The sequence below is a fragment of the Nanorana parkeri genome, unplaced genomic scaffold, assembly GCF_000935625.1.
Source record: "Nanorana parkeri isolate BGI_ZX_2015 unplaced genomic scaffold, ASM93562v1 scaffold213, whole genome shotgun sequence".
In the NCBI taxonomy this organism is placed as follows: Eukaryota; Metazoa; Chordata; class Amphibia; order Anura; family Dicroglossidae; genus Nanorana; species Nanorana parkeri.
In genome coordinates, this window is record NW_017306481.1 from 1,146,153 (window position 1) to 1,164,532 (window position 18,380).

At 43.4% G+C, this 18,380-nt stretch overlaps 1 protein-coding gene across 1 annotated transcript in view; it reads left to right on the top strand.

Annotated features, from left to right (window-relative positions):
- LOC108786461 (carbonic anhydrase 13-like) overlaps positions 1-18,380 on the top strand; it is a 65,178-nt gene that overhangs the window by 11,165 nt on the left and 35,633 nt on the right. The window contains exon 2 of the mRNA XM_018555762.1: positions 10,783-10,980. Coding sequence (XP_018411264.1) covers positions 10,783-10,980 — 198 coding nt within the window. The remainder of the gene's footprint in view (positions 1-10,782; positions 10,981-18,380) is intronic.

The following is an 18,380-nucleotide window of genomic DNA, read 5'->3' on the forward strand; positions in this document are numbered from 1 at the left end:
TGTGGGGAGCAGAGCGGCAGGGTTAACACTAACTCTGCTGCTCCGTGTATACAGTGAAAGCGGAGAGCTGTGCTCTTCCTCTGTCAGCTGTCACAGGAGGTCCAGCACAGTACTGTGCTAGAACTCCTGTATTGGAAGTGACAGGTTCAATAAAGAGAACCGGTCACCTCCAAAAGGCTATCACACAGGGGCTTGTTAGCTAGCTCCTGTGTGATAGCAATAAAGTTAAGTGAAAAAAAATTATAAAAACGATAAGCTAAAAATGTAAAAAAAAGTTATAAAAAAGTAAAAAAAAAATATAAAGAAACAATAAAAAAAAATAAAGCTAACCCTGCCGCCCCTGCCACCTGGTTGCCATTCTCCGTTGATTGGGGGGGGGGGGGGGGGGGGGGGACCTTTGGGCAGCAGAGAGAGTAAATCCGGCCCTGTATGCAATGCAATATGCAAAGCTACATGCTTAATGGGGTATGCTACTATGGGAATTCTGAATGTATATGCATTGAACACATAAATGTATTTTATGGTTTTGGACAAGATCAGGTGACGATCTTTAGGCTACATTTGCACTAGGTGCAATTTAATGCATTTGTTAAAAAAAAAAAGCTTGTCTGAAGGCATACACTGTATATGCATCTAATGATTTCCTATGAATCTATTCGCACATTGTGTTCAGAAAAAAATAGACGGCAGGTGCATCTAGGAATCAATTTGATCTTCTAAATGCATCAAATGCTTGTAGACGCATGTAAACACGATTTGATGTTAGGTCTGTTACCGTATAGCATGTAAACACCTGCATACGCACGTCATTCATGCATCTAGAAGAACAAACACAGTATCTAGCCTGACAGATATTTTTCTGCACAAAGAAAACACAAAAGCTTAAAAAGTGCAGCAGAACTGATACCGTATATACTCGAGTATAAGCCGAGGGGGGGCACTTTTCAGCAAAAAAAATGGGCTGAAGAACTCGGCTTATACTCGAGTCAGCGTCTCGAGCTGGCCAGGTTTCTTCTTACTTACCTCGCCGAGCGTCGCGTCGCGTCACTGCTGCTCCGGTGGGCGGCGCTCCGAGCGGGGTCATCTGGCAGTCTCCGGGTGACCCTGCTCGGAGCGCCGCCCACCGGAGCAGCAGTGACGCGACGCGACGCTCGGCGAGGTAAGTAAGAAGAAACCTGGCCAGCTCGAGACGCTGACTCGAGTATAAGCCGAGGGGGGGCACTTTTCAGCAAAAAAAATGGGCTGAAGAACTCGGCTTATACTCGAGTCAGCGTCTCGAGCTGGCCAGGTTTCTTCTTACTTACCTCGCCGAGCGTCGCGTCGCGTCACTGCTGCTCCGGTGGGCGGCGCTCCGAGCGGGGTCATCTGGCAGTCTCCGGGTGACCCTGCTCGGAGCGCCGCCCACCGGAGCAGCAGTGACGCGACGCGACGCTCGGCGAGGTAAGTAAGAAGAAACCTGGCCAGCTCGAGACGCTGACTCGAGTATAAGCCGAGGGGGGGCACTTTTCAGCAAAAAAAATGGGCTGAAGAACTCGGCTTATACTCGAGTCAGCGTCTCGAGCTGGCCAGGTTTCTTCTTACTTACCTCGCCGAGCGTCGCGTCGCGTCACTGCTGCTCCGGTGGGCGGCGCTCCGAGCGGGGTCATCTGGCAGTCTCCGGGTGACCCTGCTCGGAGCGCCGCCCACCGGAGCAGCAGTGACGCGACGCGACGCTCGGCGAGGTAAGTAAGAAGAAACCTGGCCAGCTCGAGACGCTGACTCGAGTATAAGCCGAGGGGGGGCACTTTTCAGCAAAAAAAATGGGCTGAAAAACTCGGCTTATACTCGAGTATATACGGTAGCCAAAAATAGTGTAATATTGCTCATATGATCTTTTTTTTTACCCCATTCCTCCTCCTCTTGCCCTCTTTAGGGCCGTGTCAATGACCTTTTGTTCAAGTTACACTCTTATACAAGCCTATGGGAATGCACAACCCGCTTGAGGCAGGTGAAGTGCAGCACAGAAGGAGGTCATCTGCATCGGCCATTGAATTCTGAATGATCTCAGAAGCATCTTAAACTGCTGTCACACTGATGCCTTCAACAAAAGTTGAAGGTCTATCAACTCAGGCCCTTAGTTTCCACACCACTGTTATCAGAGAAATAAAGAGTTCTTCCACTTTTTTGGGCATTTCACCTCTTATTTATCACCCTGTGGAAAAGATCACTGACCCCCGGCAAGGATTTCAGGGTCATTCACATGAGCGTGCACAGCTTTATGGCAGGCATGCCCGTGCAGAGACCTGGACACGGGAGGGACAGGTGAAACAGGTACAGCAATACCTCGGTTCATGAACGCTTCTGTTCGCGAACAATTCGGTTTGCGAACAGGAAGTTCAGTAAAATTTTGCTTCTGTTCACGCACTCCAAATCGGGTGACGAACATGACCGTTGCCATCTTCCCCGCTCTGACACATGGTCGTGGCTTCCTTTAGTTAAGATTGCGATCGTAGACAGACCTGTGCACACTTGCTGTGAAGCTTTTTTGTGTGCTTTAGCACATACAGTACTGTACAGTATTATTCAATCAAGCATGGCTCCAAAGAAAGTGCAAAGGTTAGTGTTTACGCTCTTTGTACTGTACTTTGTTTCATATTTTTGTGGTTACATTTTTTTTTCACATATGGTTCAGAACAGATTAACCTTATTTACATTGAACCTTGTGGGAAAATATGATTCTGTTCGTGACCAAAATCGGTTTGCGACCACATTCCTAGGGGTCAGAACAGATTAACCTTATTTACATTGAACCTATTGGGAAAATGTAATTCTGTTCGTGACCAAAATCGGTTCGCGACCAGAATCGTGGAACGAATTAAGTTCGTGAACCGAGGTACCACTGTAATTGCTTGCATCTGCCTATACAACCCTATGGGAGGACATGGCTGTACGCAGCTACATGCATATGGATGTGTACACCTATGAGAATGAGCCCTTCACATTGAGCACACCAAAGTAACCACAAAAAGTACTCTTTTACTCAAGCCATATAATGGCAGTGCATCATAAAACATCCTCTATAAATAAGCAGTAATGTACACAGCTCTTGTCTCTGATTTCATTTGAAACATACTCCAAAATGTCAGGAATAGCTCACCCTCAGAGTCCTCGAGAGATAAGAAGGTAGTGGGTAACTCAGCCCACTGGACTTGACCTGACCTGTAAGCAAAAATGAATTTTATTGTGAAGTAGCACATTAAATCTTACACTCAGAAGGGCATAGGGGGGAATTTATCCAAACTGGAGCAGACTTGCACTGCAACCAATCAGCTTCTCTGTCACATCTTCAAATCTTACCTGAGCAAACTGAAGAGAGATGCTGATTGGTTGTCATGGGCAACTGCTCCAAATTCTGTTTGCTCCAGTTTTGCTAAATTCCCCCTATTTTGTTTTGCAGCAGGACAGTATGAATACAGCAAACATTACTAAAAAAATAAAGTTTTCAACGACAAATCTTGAAAATATAGTAGTGCCCCTTAAAGTCAAGGAGGGTTGGCAACACTGGACAGCATTGAGGGCCCATTTACACTCCAACACTGTACACTGCAATGCACTTGCCATGCATTGATGTGCGGTATGTTAACCAGCTTATTCAAAATTAATAGACTAAAATGTACCACAGCGCATACAAAAATGGGACAGGCAGCAATTTCCCGCACCGTGGGTTATACTGCCATGTGGCGTATTGCAGCACACATGTGTATTTGAATGATCATTCACAATGTATGGCACCACAGTGCAGCAACGCATGTAACATGCCTCATGGTGCGGTGTGTTAACAGTGCACTGGTGTAAAAGGGCCATGAAAGCTCAATTTCAGCCAAACTTTTTTTTCATAGCAGGGCAAAAACTCTTGTCACATTTTTGTTGTTGTAACTTATTTTATCCAAAAAAGAGAACATGCTTTTGCTTCTGCTGGGAGATAGGGAAGTTTAAATACTGTATGTTCCTATTTACGGCAGTGACAACGCAACTGCTAACCATTAACCTTCTGACTCTTTAGTGTTTGAACTCTATAGATTGTAATATCAGCTGGTGTTGTGCTGCTCTGCTGTGGATTGATAAACCCATATGACATGGCTTTTTAGTACACAATATACGTTAAAAGATATCTTCAAGACAGTACAGAGGAGTAAAAATATGTACACTCTACTACATGCACCTTTTTTGTTGTGTTTTTGTGCATTAGGCAGGCTTTTCAAATGAATTGGCTGCCTTAACGCATACTAATGTGTGCAAAAATGCAGCGCAATAGTGTAATTAGGCCTATCAAGTGGAGCTATAGATAAACTATAGACATTAAATATTTACATATTCTTAAAGTGCACCTTTTACCTCGTTCATTAAAAAGTACCTCAGCACACAGCTCTGCATGCTGACAGTCATTAGTTTAACAAACATGTTTTTATTTTATCCAATTCCTGGTCCATTATGGCACAAATGTAATTTGCGCAAGCAGTGCATCCTGGGAAGGTTACATCAGCAGAGCATTTTTGGGAAATCTCATCTGTAATCTCACAAGATCTCAGGGAAAGGCATTTTCATTTCCTGAGTTGATGTGCATTGTCACATGTCGTAATCACATGTGCCAGAGTTCCAGGAAGTAAGGAGATATAGTAATCTACCCTTAGTTAAAATGGCCACTATCAGAAGACTGGGAAAGAAAAGAGAAACAAGGTATGCAATGAATAAAAAGCCTGCAATTATCTAGAAGTATGTGTTTGTAGATTGTCAATACTAAACATTTCTAAAACGTGTCTTTGTCGTTATTTTAAAGATGTGTATTTTGACTCCAACTGTTGTATTAGTGATTTATCCCTTGCTAAGACCTCTATGCCTGGCCTGTGAAGGCAGATACAATCCCCACGGACAGTCTTTAACAGATAGCTGAACTCACCAAATACCTTATCATCCACAAAGATCTTTATTGAATGCAGCAGGTGCAGACAACAGGATGTAGCAGATGATAGAAATGACGGTATTTGCAGGTCAAAATATGGTAATGTTTCCCTCCCATCCAAGCATATTATCATGTGGCCATAAGACAAGCAGCCATTTTGATGCCATAAGACAGTGTGAGGAAGAAAGGGGTTAAATACATCATACATTAGGAGGGAACACAGAAAAAGATGGTGCAGTAACCAAAATGCCCACAAGATGGCAGTATATTAATCAGCTGTACTGACAATATGCTGAGTATCAGTGATTGCTGAGTGTGTGTACATAATTGAGAATATGGTATGCTACTATATCCTCAATTATGAATGAGAGTGATCTACATCACCCCCATTCATTCATAATTGTAGTTATAGTAAACAAACAATGTTCTCATGTTATCAATGAACAGGAACACTCAGAGGATTCCTGTTCATTGATAACAGGGGACACAGAAAAAGAGATTGAGGACTCTGTGTTCTCAATCTCTTTTTCTATTTTAAAAGGGAAATATCAGGGGTCTGTTTAGACCCCTAATATTTCCCAGAAGCCCCTAAAAGTAAAAATATTTAATAAAAAATGAATAAAAATAAATAAAAAAATTAAAGTTTACAAAAAATAAAATATTTTAAAAAATTGAAAAAAATAAAAAACATTTTCGGTATCGGTTTCGGCCTGACATTTTTTTTAATTTCGGTTTCGTTTCGGTTTTAAAATTTCCATTTCGGTGCACCTCTAATTTATATGCAAGTAAAATGTGAATTACACATGTGTTATTACCTCTGTTAGTTTGTTTACATGTGTTAAATCACCTGTTGGCTGTTCACCCTTTTCAACCCTTCCCCATCCACTATTGCAGTAGGATACCCAGCTCTTGGGATCAAGAGCAGTTTTTGTTTCTGGCACTTATGGAGTACGTTGATGTTTGCCTCTATTCTTTAGAAGATAGGATTGGGTCTGTATAATTGGAGAATGGAGAATTCCAGCGGTGTTCATTATCACCATCTAGGTGATCAGAAACAACCAACCTAACAGACACATTTGATGCTTAAAACTGATGGCATCACTTGTAAATATTGGTCTTTTAGTTGTCTCCTTTAGACCCTACTCTCCGTTCAATACTTATTAGCCTCACACACAGTCTTCCCTTTGGCTCAGGTATAAAACAATAATATTCAAACTGGCTATATAGTGGCAGAAGTCAGGTAGGTAGAGACTCTAATGCCTGTACTCTAACCCAATGAGCTTCACTGCATTTATTTGATCCTTTTCGTTCATCAAAAAGAGCATTGACTGCGAGTGCTTCTGGTAGTTGGAAGTGTATGTTTTTGCTCCCTAGGGAAATCCTTTTATATTTAAAGTTTAATATTCATCAGGCACTGAATTTTGCTGTGTATTAAGGTCCCCACACACCTTACGATAATCGTACGATAATCGCGGGAAATCCCGCGATCGTACGATTATCGTAAGGTGTGTGGTAGCCGTGCGACCTCTACTACTGTAAGGTCGCACGACTTTGAACTTACGGACATGTTCGAAAAACCGCCGAGCATCGTACGATGTTCGGCGGGTTTGTGGCATGCCCGTACGATAACAGCCGTACGGGCCGGTGTGCGCAAGCGCACACTGCCCGTTCGGCATTGCGGTCTTCGGAAGCCCGCCCCTCAGTGGGCGTGGCTTGCAATCATCGCAAGTACGATCTGCCTATGCAAGATAGGCAGATCGTACGTTTTTTTAAGTACCTTACAACCATCGCAAGACAAAAGTCTTGCGATGGTTGTAAGGTGTGTGCCCAGCCTTAGTACCAAAATACATTGGCACCATACATAGCCTAATTCTCACCCAGCATGAAATCATGCAGTTTATTGGTACCATAATGGTGCCCATAGACTTGATATTACTTACTTAATCTTGCAAAGAAACCAATGTTTCTGAATCTTGGTCATCTACGATTCACCGTGGAAACAATGTTTACAAAACGTCTTGTGATCTCGAATAAGCTAGCACTGAAATTTTCTGCTTTACACGTTTCACTTTATATGGTAAACATAAATTGCCACCATAAGGGAACCTTTAGGTTTAGGATGTCACCAGAATATGCAGATGCCAGTTGGTGGTCAGATCATACCTGCAGTGCCCTATGATCACCAGGCATTTATGTAGAAGAGATATTACTACTGCCACTAAATGACAACGTCCCGCTGTGCCGCCTGCAAGCATCATTTGTGGCTAGTATGTTAGCGGCTAGTATGTTAGTGGCTGCTCTGTGTAATGGTTTGGTATGAAGCGGACAGCCCCCCCCCTTGCAGTGTCCTAGCAACCCATGAACCCACTGTCAGCTTTCAAATTGTAAACAAACCTGCTGGGAGATCCTGGGTGACATCTGATGTCTGTATCCAGATGTGGTCATGATCATATTTGGTCAATGATGTCAGGCAACATCACCAACCATCTGTAAGAGTGACAGGAGAGGATCATTGGCATGGGTCATTGTGTTTCTGTTGGCAGATCGTTGGCATTGTTCATTGGGTTTGATGCTGGTTGTACATCGCTGGACGTGATTGGATTGACAACAGATTTATTGTACTTTGCCATGGTGTTTGTATTTCTATTTACAGCCCACATTTTTTTGTAAGTAACCAGAGATACTGTATACCCCTTACTCATTCTTGTTGGGGGCCCCCTTACTTTAAGGGAGTCCACCCCTGAAGACCCCAGCCTCTTGGGGACCAGATATGGGGATCAGGCCCTTGTCCTCATCAACATGGGGGACAAGGTGCCTTGCTGGGGAAGGGGATTTTGCCCTCTCCATGTTGAGGGCATGTGGCCTGGTATGGTTCAGGAAGGTGGCGGTGTGTGCACACTTGCTGCCTCTTTCTTTCTTGAGCCAGCCAGCCTGCATATCAGGAATGCAAGACAAAGCAAAATGTTTACCTTTATGTCCCCCTCCCCAGCAGTACATGCATTTCTTAATCACCCCAGTCGCTCCATGCAGCTGGAATAAAGTACATACTTGCTCACTCCATGTGACAGTGCTGGACCAAGCACCAGCACATAAAGAGTCCATGTCCCAATGTAAGCTACTACTTGAGCGACTGGTAGCTTACACGATATCTGGGAACTGAACAAAACAGCAGAGGAGCAAAGTAAAAATGAGTATGTGCTGCTGGTAAGGGAAGGATCAAAGTGAACCTGTTTTTTTTTTCCACTTAAAAGTTTCTATATTACATAACACAGTCAGTCTAGATAACAAAAACAATAACATTGAAGCAGATTTCCAGCCAAAAAATACAAGTTAAAAGTAATTAGCTCATTAAACAAATAAAATAACATTATTGCAATTGTTGCAATATTCAGCTTCAATCCAGAAATTTCCCCACAGTTCATTTTTCTGCTGCTAGATGTTTGATGGCCATCATCGTTCAACCTACATTTTCTGTGCCCAGGTTGTCCTAGACCCACCACCAGCCTGTGACTGGACAGTGAATGAAGAAGTAGCACAGTAAAAAGCTGATCTTTGTCACTCTGCTCTCTCCTCCCATTACCATGCTTCTTGTTAGCACATGAACTGATTTGCTCCTTGTGTTGCTGCTTCCTCTCACACTCCAGTTGTTATACAAGAAGCTGATACCAGGTCACGTTTAAAGCAAAATTCCAGGCAAATCAAATCTTAACCCTTGCAGCTGGGCTACCGCTGGGCACGCAAGGGTTACATGCTTGTATTGTCTAACAAGGTAAAATAACAAAGTTATACTCACCCAAACCACAATCCCAGCTGGCTCCTACACCGCTACCTCCCCTCTTGGCTAGGATCTGACAGCCAGCGGCTCTCTCTCCTCACCGCGCGGTCATGCTGCTGTGATATCAGCTCCCTCCTCTGCCCTCCCCTGCTGGCTTCTGCGTTTCCTTCACTTCCTCGGATCCCTGCTGCATACAGGCGGGGGAGAGCAGCAGGGATCCAGAGGAGAAGCTGCAGGCTGAGCCCCCCTTTGTGCGTGGCCGAGCGGCAGAGGATCGGTAGATATCAGTGATATGTACCAATCCTCTGTGCAGGACAAACACTGGAGCGATCAGTCGATCACTCCAATGTTTGTAAATAACTGAGGACACATAGTACTATGTGTCCCCAGTTATGAATGAACAGGAAGTGCTTTACATTACTTCCTGTTAGGGGAGCGCTGGGTGACATCACACACCTGTTGGGGGGGGACGTTTTTTTTCCCTTGCCTCGGGCGCAAAAGGAGCTAGCTATGGCTCTGCTACCGCTGTGCTAGTGTGGCGGCCGACTGAAGGGGTGGGACACCCAGGCCCGGATTCCCCACAAGGTCACCGGGGCGGCACGGCGCAGAGGGGCGGGAGCGGTGTCCTTGTGGGGAAGTTGCCCTCTCTACATTCAGTCCTGCTTTGCACAAGCCGGACTGAATGTAGAGTGAGGCAGACGATTTTTCGTTTACATGTGAAATCGACGATGTCGCCGATTTCACTTGTAAACAGTGTGCAGCCTTCTCCCCCTCCCCCCTGCACTTACCTCTCTACTTTGGTTCCGTCCTCCGCCGCCAAGTCATACTGTGGGAGGACAGGACGCCGGCGCACGAGAGGAGACCTGGAAAGCTGCTGCAGTGGAGGTAAGAAAAGACAGTCAGGGGAGAGACAGCAGAGAAAGCGAGAGAAGAGACAGCAGATAGACACAAGGGAGAGAGTGAGGTGAGAGAGAAGAGACAGCCAAGAGAGAGGGCTGATTTACACCACAAAGTCTGCGTTGCAGAGTGTTCGGCCTCTAGAACGCACTGGGATGCAAGCCGGCCAGCTCCCTGCGTTCAGGGGTGGGAGGGGGCGTGGGGTTGTATTGAAGTCAATGCCACAGCAGCCACACACCCCGCCCACAGTGCAATTGCCTGCACCCAGAACGCAGGCACATTAGTGCCTGCGTTCCAGTCCAATGCGATCTGCAAAAATAGTGCTTGCAGCATTTTTGCAGATCGCACTGGACCGGAACGCAGGCACTAACGCGCCTGCATTCCGGGTGTGGGCGATCGCACTGCGGGCGGGTGGGGCGTGGCTGCTGTGCCATTGACTTCAATGCACCGTTATGCCCCCTCCCGCCCCTGAATGCAGGTGTTTTTGCGTTGTTGGATCTCATTAAGCTCGTCATTTGTAAAGTAGATCTCCAGACGACAAATTATGGCTGCCCCTGCAATACATTGTAGACCACTGCAGTGAATGGGGAGTGAGGCTGAAGGGACCAAAATAAGAGCAAGCTGGGATCATTGTTCAGGGTAGTATAACTTTATTATTTTAACTCCCTAGCCAAAGCGAGCACTTAACCGTTGAAGTGCATGGGTAGCCCCACTGGAAGGGTTAAGATTTGATTTGCCTAGAGTTCTACTTTAATGATGCATTAATTTTATGATGCATATATGATTACTGAGCTGCAATACTTTGTCTCTTTTATATCTGCATGGAGTTCAGCATTAACCTGTTTGTAAAGATTTTTGGTTATTCTGGTCACGCGATACTGAGCTGTATCAAGTCAGCTATGAAAGCTACATAGATAAGTGATGGAATGTTACTGATAATAATCAGCATAATCAGCTTATTTTACTTATCTGCCCCTAGATAATAACACTCCACAGGTTTGTTGTGGTCCTCAGTAGACATGTAACCCAGCAATTAATTTGTTTAGTTTAGTTTCGGGTCAGTTCGGATTTTTATTTCTTTCACTTTTCAGATGTCAGATTTTTCCGATTGGAAAGATTTGACAATAAGCGACATTTAAGCAAATAATACATATTTGTTTTTTTATCACAGGCCCAGAGGTGTGGCATGAACTGTTTCCTCTCGCCAATGGAGACCGTCAGTCACCTATTGATATTATAACACAGGATGCAAAATATGACCCCAGTCTGATGCCTCTCCATTTTAATTATGATCCACCTTCTGCAAAAGTTATCATCAACAGTGGACACACTTTCACGGTGGAGTTTAATGATGGAGAGGGGAAATCAGGTTTGTTTTCTTTTTTAAGTGCATTCTTATATTGTGACTAGAACTTTTAGGCACAGATACCTATATTTTACATAAACCCAAATGACTTATAAGATCAGATTAATTAAGGCTTGATTCGCTCCAAATGTGTTGGGGCTGTGATGGTCCTTTTTTCCAGTGTAGCCCCAACGCTAGACAAGGCAATTTGCCTTGTCATGAACAGGCTCAGTTCACACCACTGCATTGGAGCATGCAGTACTTTTTTCAGCACAGCGGGCTGCAACATGCAATCAAAGCACGATTTAGCGATAGAACTTAAAGGAAAACTATGAGGTGAGTGAAAATCACTCATCCTCATAGTCCGAGCTGATGTACGACAATTAAACTCACATGTCGGCTCAATAGATCGCGAAATGAGCAAACGCATACCGTCGCTCGCTCACTTCTCGATCATCTCCCTGCAGAGAGTGGCGACTGACAGTCACCGCTCCCCACAGGGATTCACCCCGCCCGCTCACTTCTCGATCATCTCCCTGCAGAGTGGCGACTGACAGTCACCGCTCCCCACAGGGATTCACCCCGCCCGCTCCGATCCTCCAGCGCTGACAAGAAGAACGGATAGGGGAGGGGGCGGGCACAGCTAATCTCTGCCTCTAGCTAGGCAGTGCAAGCTGTCATTCACATAGCTAGGTCGCTCTCGACAGCATTGTCGGGATCCATCCCGGCTGTGGCGGTCTCAGTATACCGCGAACTGTAGCTCGCGTCATACTGAGCTTTGGGTCACGGAAGGAGGTTAGTATATGTCCAATAAAGGGACAAACTATTTAAATATGTGTGTATCACCTCCGTGGAGGCTGAATGGGACAAGGCATTAACCTTCACTCATAAAATGTCTATCTCAGGACAGGCGCAGGAACAAAACGACAAGATACTTTCTAGATCTAGATGGTATCGCTGCCCAACCATTATCCATAAATTCAACCCTGCCACATCTGAAACTGAAACCGCATCTGATGTGTATCAGATAGGGGAAAAATGTTACACATATGAGACACTTGTCCATCAATCAAGCCTTTCTGGGATAAAATGCTTCAGATTCATCACAAATTGACTGGAGATGTTACTCATTCTCCCCCAGATCAAGTTGCTCTCCATGATATTTGCATTTTTAAAGCAAATTATACAAGACCTATCAAGGCCTATTACATCCATCTTATCACCCCATGCATGGAGCATACAAAATCCCAGGCATACAAAAACAAACACAGGCTCATTATATTTGGTTGATTTAGTTACTGTCCATTTTATTAAAATAATATTCATAAAAAAGGACATATACAATTATGTCATGCAATGTCTAATGTGAATTGTAATCTGCCATATACTGTATGTGCTGTTGAAGAAGCTTTCTGTGCCTTTATATTGCCTTTATATTGTGACATGTCTGACCTCACATTGAGCTTCTTTTTTTTTTGAATTTTATTTTTGCTTCATGCTTTTTGCAAGAAACCCTAATAAAAAGAGATTAAAAACGGACATAAACAGGGGTGTGGAATTTTTTTTTTTTTCTAAAACTACTTTTCCAAGGCCTAAAGGGGGGTCCAATATACTTGTTCTTCAATGACAATCTACTTGTTGTGATACAAAAAATTGTGTTAACCAAATTCCGTATTTAACCATTCTAAGGCCTCATTCACACACAACGCAAGAGCAAAATTGTATATTGCGTATATATGCGCGTATATGCGTGCACTATTTGCAATCCCACAATGCATCATTTGTAATAGAAATGTTCATGAACTATACACGTGTAAATACGCAAAAATATGCTGCCCGGACGCATCTCAGTTCCATTCTGTTTTTGGGCATTTTTTAGGCTACGCAAATATACGGCTCCATACGCAGCCAGGGGCCTAAGTAGGGATGCACCGAAATTTTGGCCACCTAAACATATTGTCCAAAAACAGCACTTTGGGCAAAATGGCGAAAGTACCATATTTCGGCCAAAATTGCAATGCATCCCTGGTTTTTCTCCTCCTTGCTGCATGCTGCTATGTGTCCCCTCTGTCAGGAGGCTGGGGGGGGAGAAGAGCACTGTGAGCTCTCCTCTTCCACCACCCCGTTCAGCCTCCTGTGACAGGAGAGTGGTGAGGGGGGCGGAGACTGCTGCACGCTGTCACAGTAGGCCTAGCCGGCGATGCATTGGGAGGAGTCAGCTGTCAAAATAGACCAAGCTCTCCTCCCTGCACTGCCAGCTCAGCCTCCTGTGACAGTGAGTCAGAATGGAGAGCGATATACAAACATTCAGCGATCAGCTGATTACGGACTGCTTGTAAATAACTCTACATCACCTCCTGTTCATTCATGATTGTGGTTATAGTAAACATACTATCTCCACAAGTTATAAATGATCAGAGGCACTCAGTATAGAGGATTCCTGTTCATCCACAACAGGGCTGCAAAGAAAGAGATTGAGGGTTCAATCTCTGTTACTGTTTCAAAAGGGAAATATCAGAGGTCTGTTTAGACCCCTGATATTTTCCCAGAGCCCCCAATAGTAAAGAAGAAAAAAAAACATTTACTAAAAATTTATAAAAATAAAATATGAAAAAATTATGAAAAAAAAAAAGTTTAGAAAAAAAGGAGAGAGGGGGCCAGATTTGAACGGGTAATTCCATTTACTCAAATTATTTGGGAAAGTGAACTTACCCTTTAATACACATTATGCATGTTACAGAGCCCTGCTGCCCAGCTACCAAATTATGGCACAGTGGAATGGGGGCAGCACTCAGCGCATGCACGCGCACACACACACACAATGCCCTACACATGCGTTTTTTTGCATGCAGATGGCAGGGGCAGCAGGCTTGTTTTAATTTTAATGTATTTTATTATTTTTTCCTTTTATTTTTTTTCACTTAACTTTATTGCTATCACACAGGGACCAACAAGCCCCCATGTAATAGCGTTCAGAGGTGACAGGTTCCCGTTATGGAGTCTGCCCTCTAATACAGAAGATCTGTGAATACAGCGCTCCTGTCTCACTGATCACACAGAGCAGGTCCCTACTCCCTACTCCCTACTCTCTACTCTCCATCCTGAAGCCATTTTCCAAGGTCATGGGTCCCCCAGAAGAGCAGGGGGAACCTTGAAAACAGGGCCAAATGTAGAAAAAAAAGAAAAACCTGCCCGGTGCCCAGGACTGCATGTCCCCGGCATCAGGCAATAGGAACTGCGCACCCCTGCATAAAATGATGGTCAGACATGTGGGTATTATCCTAACCGAGGAATCACTTGTTGTTCTATTAATATGCATGATTGGATCCCCAGGAGTGTGTGCGCTTCCATCTACAAAGAATGGAGTATGGCAAAGCACCCCAAAATCTGGGATTGCTCCTGAGGGATGATACTGCAGTTTGCTTTTGCCCTTGTTCTAGGCGCTCCTACTTAGGGATGTCCCGATACCACTTTTTAAAGACCAAGTACTTCTTCTCATGTACTTGTTGATACCAATTACCGATACTTTTTCTTAAAGGGACAGGTGACATTTAAAAAAACAGACAATACAGACTAATGATTTTAAGCCAATTTCTTTCTATTATGAAGAACTCTAATTTAAGATTGTTTTAGAATAAAACATTTGTATTTGCTTTCACACACCTGTTGTGAAACTACAAATCCGATCATGCATCTGCCTCTGAGATCATTTAACCTATTCATGTTAGCAGGGGAGAATTGTAACTATTACTGCAATGTACTGGAAGTGCGTACATTAACCTGGTACACACTTCCAGTACACTGCAGTAATAGAGTTACAATTTTCCCCTGCTAACATGAATAGGTTAAATGATCCATATTACAACTACATGTTATTTACTATGGATCATGATTTAACCTATTCATGTTAGCAGGGGAGAAATTGTAACTATTGCTGTAGTGCAGTGGAGGTCTGTGCTGTATATATTTACTAAATATACAGTACACACTTCCAGTACATTGTAGCAATAGATTTACAGCCAGCCTTGTCCCAGCTTCCCTCACTCACATTTCACTCCGATCCCTATTGCCTCACGCTGTGCCTCTCGTAGTCGGCACTGGGCAGGATCGCTGCATCCCGTCTCAGTGCTCAGCTTGTGGGAGGCGCTCACAATTCTGCCCTGCTAACATGAATAGGTTAAATCATGATCCATAGTACATATACAGTACCCACGTCCAGTACACTGCAGTCAGCATCAATGGTTACAATTCTCCCCTGCTAACATGAATAAGTTAAATGATCCATAGTTGGACTATTATATTGTACTATTATGTACTATGGATCTTTTAACCTATTCATATTAGCAGGGGAGAATTGTAAATCTATCGCTGTGTACTGTGTCCAGTGTACTGGACGTGTGTAACGTACATGCACTATGTACGTTACAAATCTATTGCTGCAGTACACTGCAGCAATAGATTTACAATTATCCCCTACTAACATGAATGGGTTAAATGATCTATAGTACATAACATGTAGTTGTGCTATGGATCATTTAACCTATTAATATTAGCAGAGGATAATTGTCAATTTTCCTGCAGTGTATTGGGAATGTGTACTGTATATATGTACTACATATTGAGTACACTGCAGCAATAGAATTACAATTCTCCCCTGCTAACATGAATGGGTTAAATGTTCCGTAGTACAACTACATATTATGTACTATTATGTACTATGGATCATTTAATCCATTCATATTGGATCATATATCATGCAGTGTACTCTATATGTAGTACATATAGAGTACATACTGCTAATAAACTGCCGGCAATAGATTTACAATTATCCTCTGCTATTAATAGGTTCTTAATAGGGACCCCCCTTGCCCTCACTAACTGCTCAATGATGGCTGGTGCCTCATGATGTGCCTCGCTGGTGAGGTCGTAGTCGGCGATGTGCGGGAGAGCAGTGGCGAGTCAGCGCCGCACGTGTCGAGGTCCTCTGGGCAGTCGCCGGCCAGCTAAATTAGGGCCCCACCTGGAGCTCCTCCCACCGGACCAGTGCTGACTCGCCACTGCTCTCCCACACAGCAGCCTAAAGATAAGGGGAAAAAAATAGTGCAAGCATCAGCGCGATGCATCAGGGAATTTAAACAAGTACTTGTAAAAATGCCCTTTATCGGTCCCGATAACGATGCTAGTATCGGTACCGGGACATCCCTACTCCTACTGATCTTGGCTTTACTAGTTCAGGAGTATTTAACATTCATTTTATTGATATTGTGTGCATGACCTTATGTCAAATGTCCAAAACACTCCAGGACTCACCGCTCTGATACCTCCAACTGTCAGTCCATATACAGACTGGGTGCAGGCTATAGTGTGCTCCCACTTCTTTGGCAATACTTGTACAATCAGCCTCACAAAACCAGTATCTGTAAAATCCAGCTTTATTGTGAAAGGTTCCAAATAGGATTCAAGATCAAACATGTATAGCAAATACACCACCACAGCATCTCTCCCACTCCAACGCCTCTCACGCGTTTCACCACTTGAGCAACAAGACAGGACAGAAACCAATTAAACAATCATTGGGGACTCACATGGCTAGGATGTTTAACATTTGGAATTTTTATACTATATGTGTTTTTCAGGGGGCTCTTTATCTGGTTATGGTTTTGTGCCATTCTTCATTATTTAGGCTATTGTGATATATTCATACATTTTCTTGAAAACAAACAATACATATTTACAGATTAGCTTCTATGTTTCTGGTTTGATCCCAGTAGTTGCACATATGGGAACGCAGTGTTTGTACATTTATGTATCTACTTAAAACACTGTATATTGGTTTTAACAATTGGTCAAGATGCTCTGCAAACTCCAGGACTGAAAACTCCTGCTTAGCTTTCACTCCGAGGGGTTTGGAGATGGGTTGTTTTAAATAATTAACCCTGTCTGTACTGTGCTGGCAGATTTCATTACCATCTGTAAACTAGATGATCATGAGTGTGTCCTTACAAAGGGTTAAATATCTGAAGGAACTGTATGTTAATGCACTTAAAAAAAAAACAACAAAAAAAACTGTCCCTCATCTGCTCAGTGGCATCTATTGTAACTACTAGAAGCCACCTGTAGAATCCTCTGAACCAACAGCTACAAAGGTAAGAAATATATTTTCTCTTTTAATTACGGTATTTGTAGGTATGCTGTGTGAATAGGAACACAATAAAAATACAACCGGGGTTAGTCAAATTTGACTGCAAAAATGGAAAAAAAAACCCCACATCTTTAAAAGCGTAACTGGCCAAGCAGAATGTGAATGTTACCATGTACCTGTGTACACTTATGCACATAGGTGCACGACTAGCACTCTGAACTCACCAGGAGATGTCAATTTGTGACATTCTGCATTCTTTATAGTTTATTTCAGCCTGACTCTGATAATAGATAATATCTGACAACTGGATAATATAAAACCTCTAGAATGATAATTCATACATAATGGTGATTGCATTTGATAATGATCTACAAGCACAATTCAAGGTGCATCGATAAGGGGACACAGTTATTTGCACTCATTTAGTAGATTAAATCAGCACATTCTGTCCTTCACTGTTGGCCACTCTGGATTGTCTAGCATTCTAATCATACCATAAAAACAGCAAAAAGACGCAACACACTCTTATCAGCCTTGCCTGAAAGATTCCAGGTGATGAACCCTGGTGATTGTTTCTGTAGTTTAATAAAGTATGTATTCTCCGGCATGGGTCACTTCATGCATGCTTTGTCATGGGCACATTTACTATTAGTAACTCCAAATTATAGGGAAATATTAAAAAAAAAAAATCAGTGTTTAAATCAGCAGAAATACTTAATATCCATTTTATACCTTATTTATTATTTGCTAAAAATCTTAAAGACCCAGTGTTCACCTGAGTTTATTGCCTTGGTTGTTTTGGTAAACGCAATGACACAGTGTCATTATGGGGGTTATTCACAAAGCTGCCTAAGGCAGCTGAGTGAATAACCGAGCCGAAGTGAGCAGAACGACGTTAGACTATTCACTCCGGTTCAGTACGGCTGATTGCAGCCCCACATCAGCTGCCTTCGGCTGCACTTCGGTCAGCCGAACATACTCTGCATGTTTGGCAGAGCCAAAGTGCAGAAGGACTTCGACACAGCCGGAGCTCACTCGCTCAGCTCACTCGCTGCCGATCGCCCCTATTCACATAGGGGCCGAATGGCAGTGAGTGAATAACCAAATGCCGCCAAGCAGCATTCAACCCGGCTATTCTGCTTGGTACCTCTGTGGTATCGGGCAGAATAGAAAAATCAATAAATAGTTTTAAAAAAAAATCAATAAAAAAAAAAATAGTAAAATTTAAAAATAAATAAAGATTTAAAAAATAAAAATATATACAAATTGGGCAGAGCTAGCA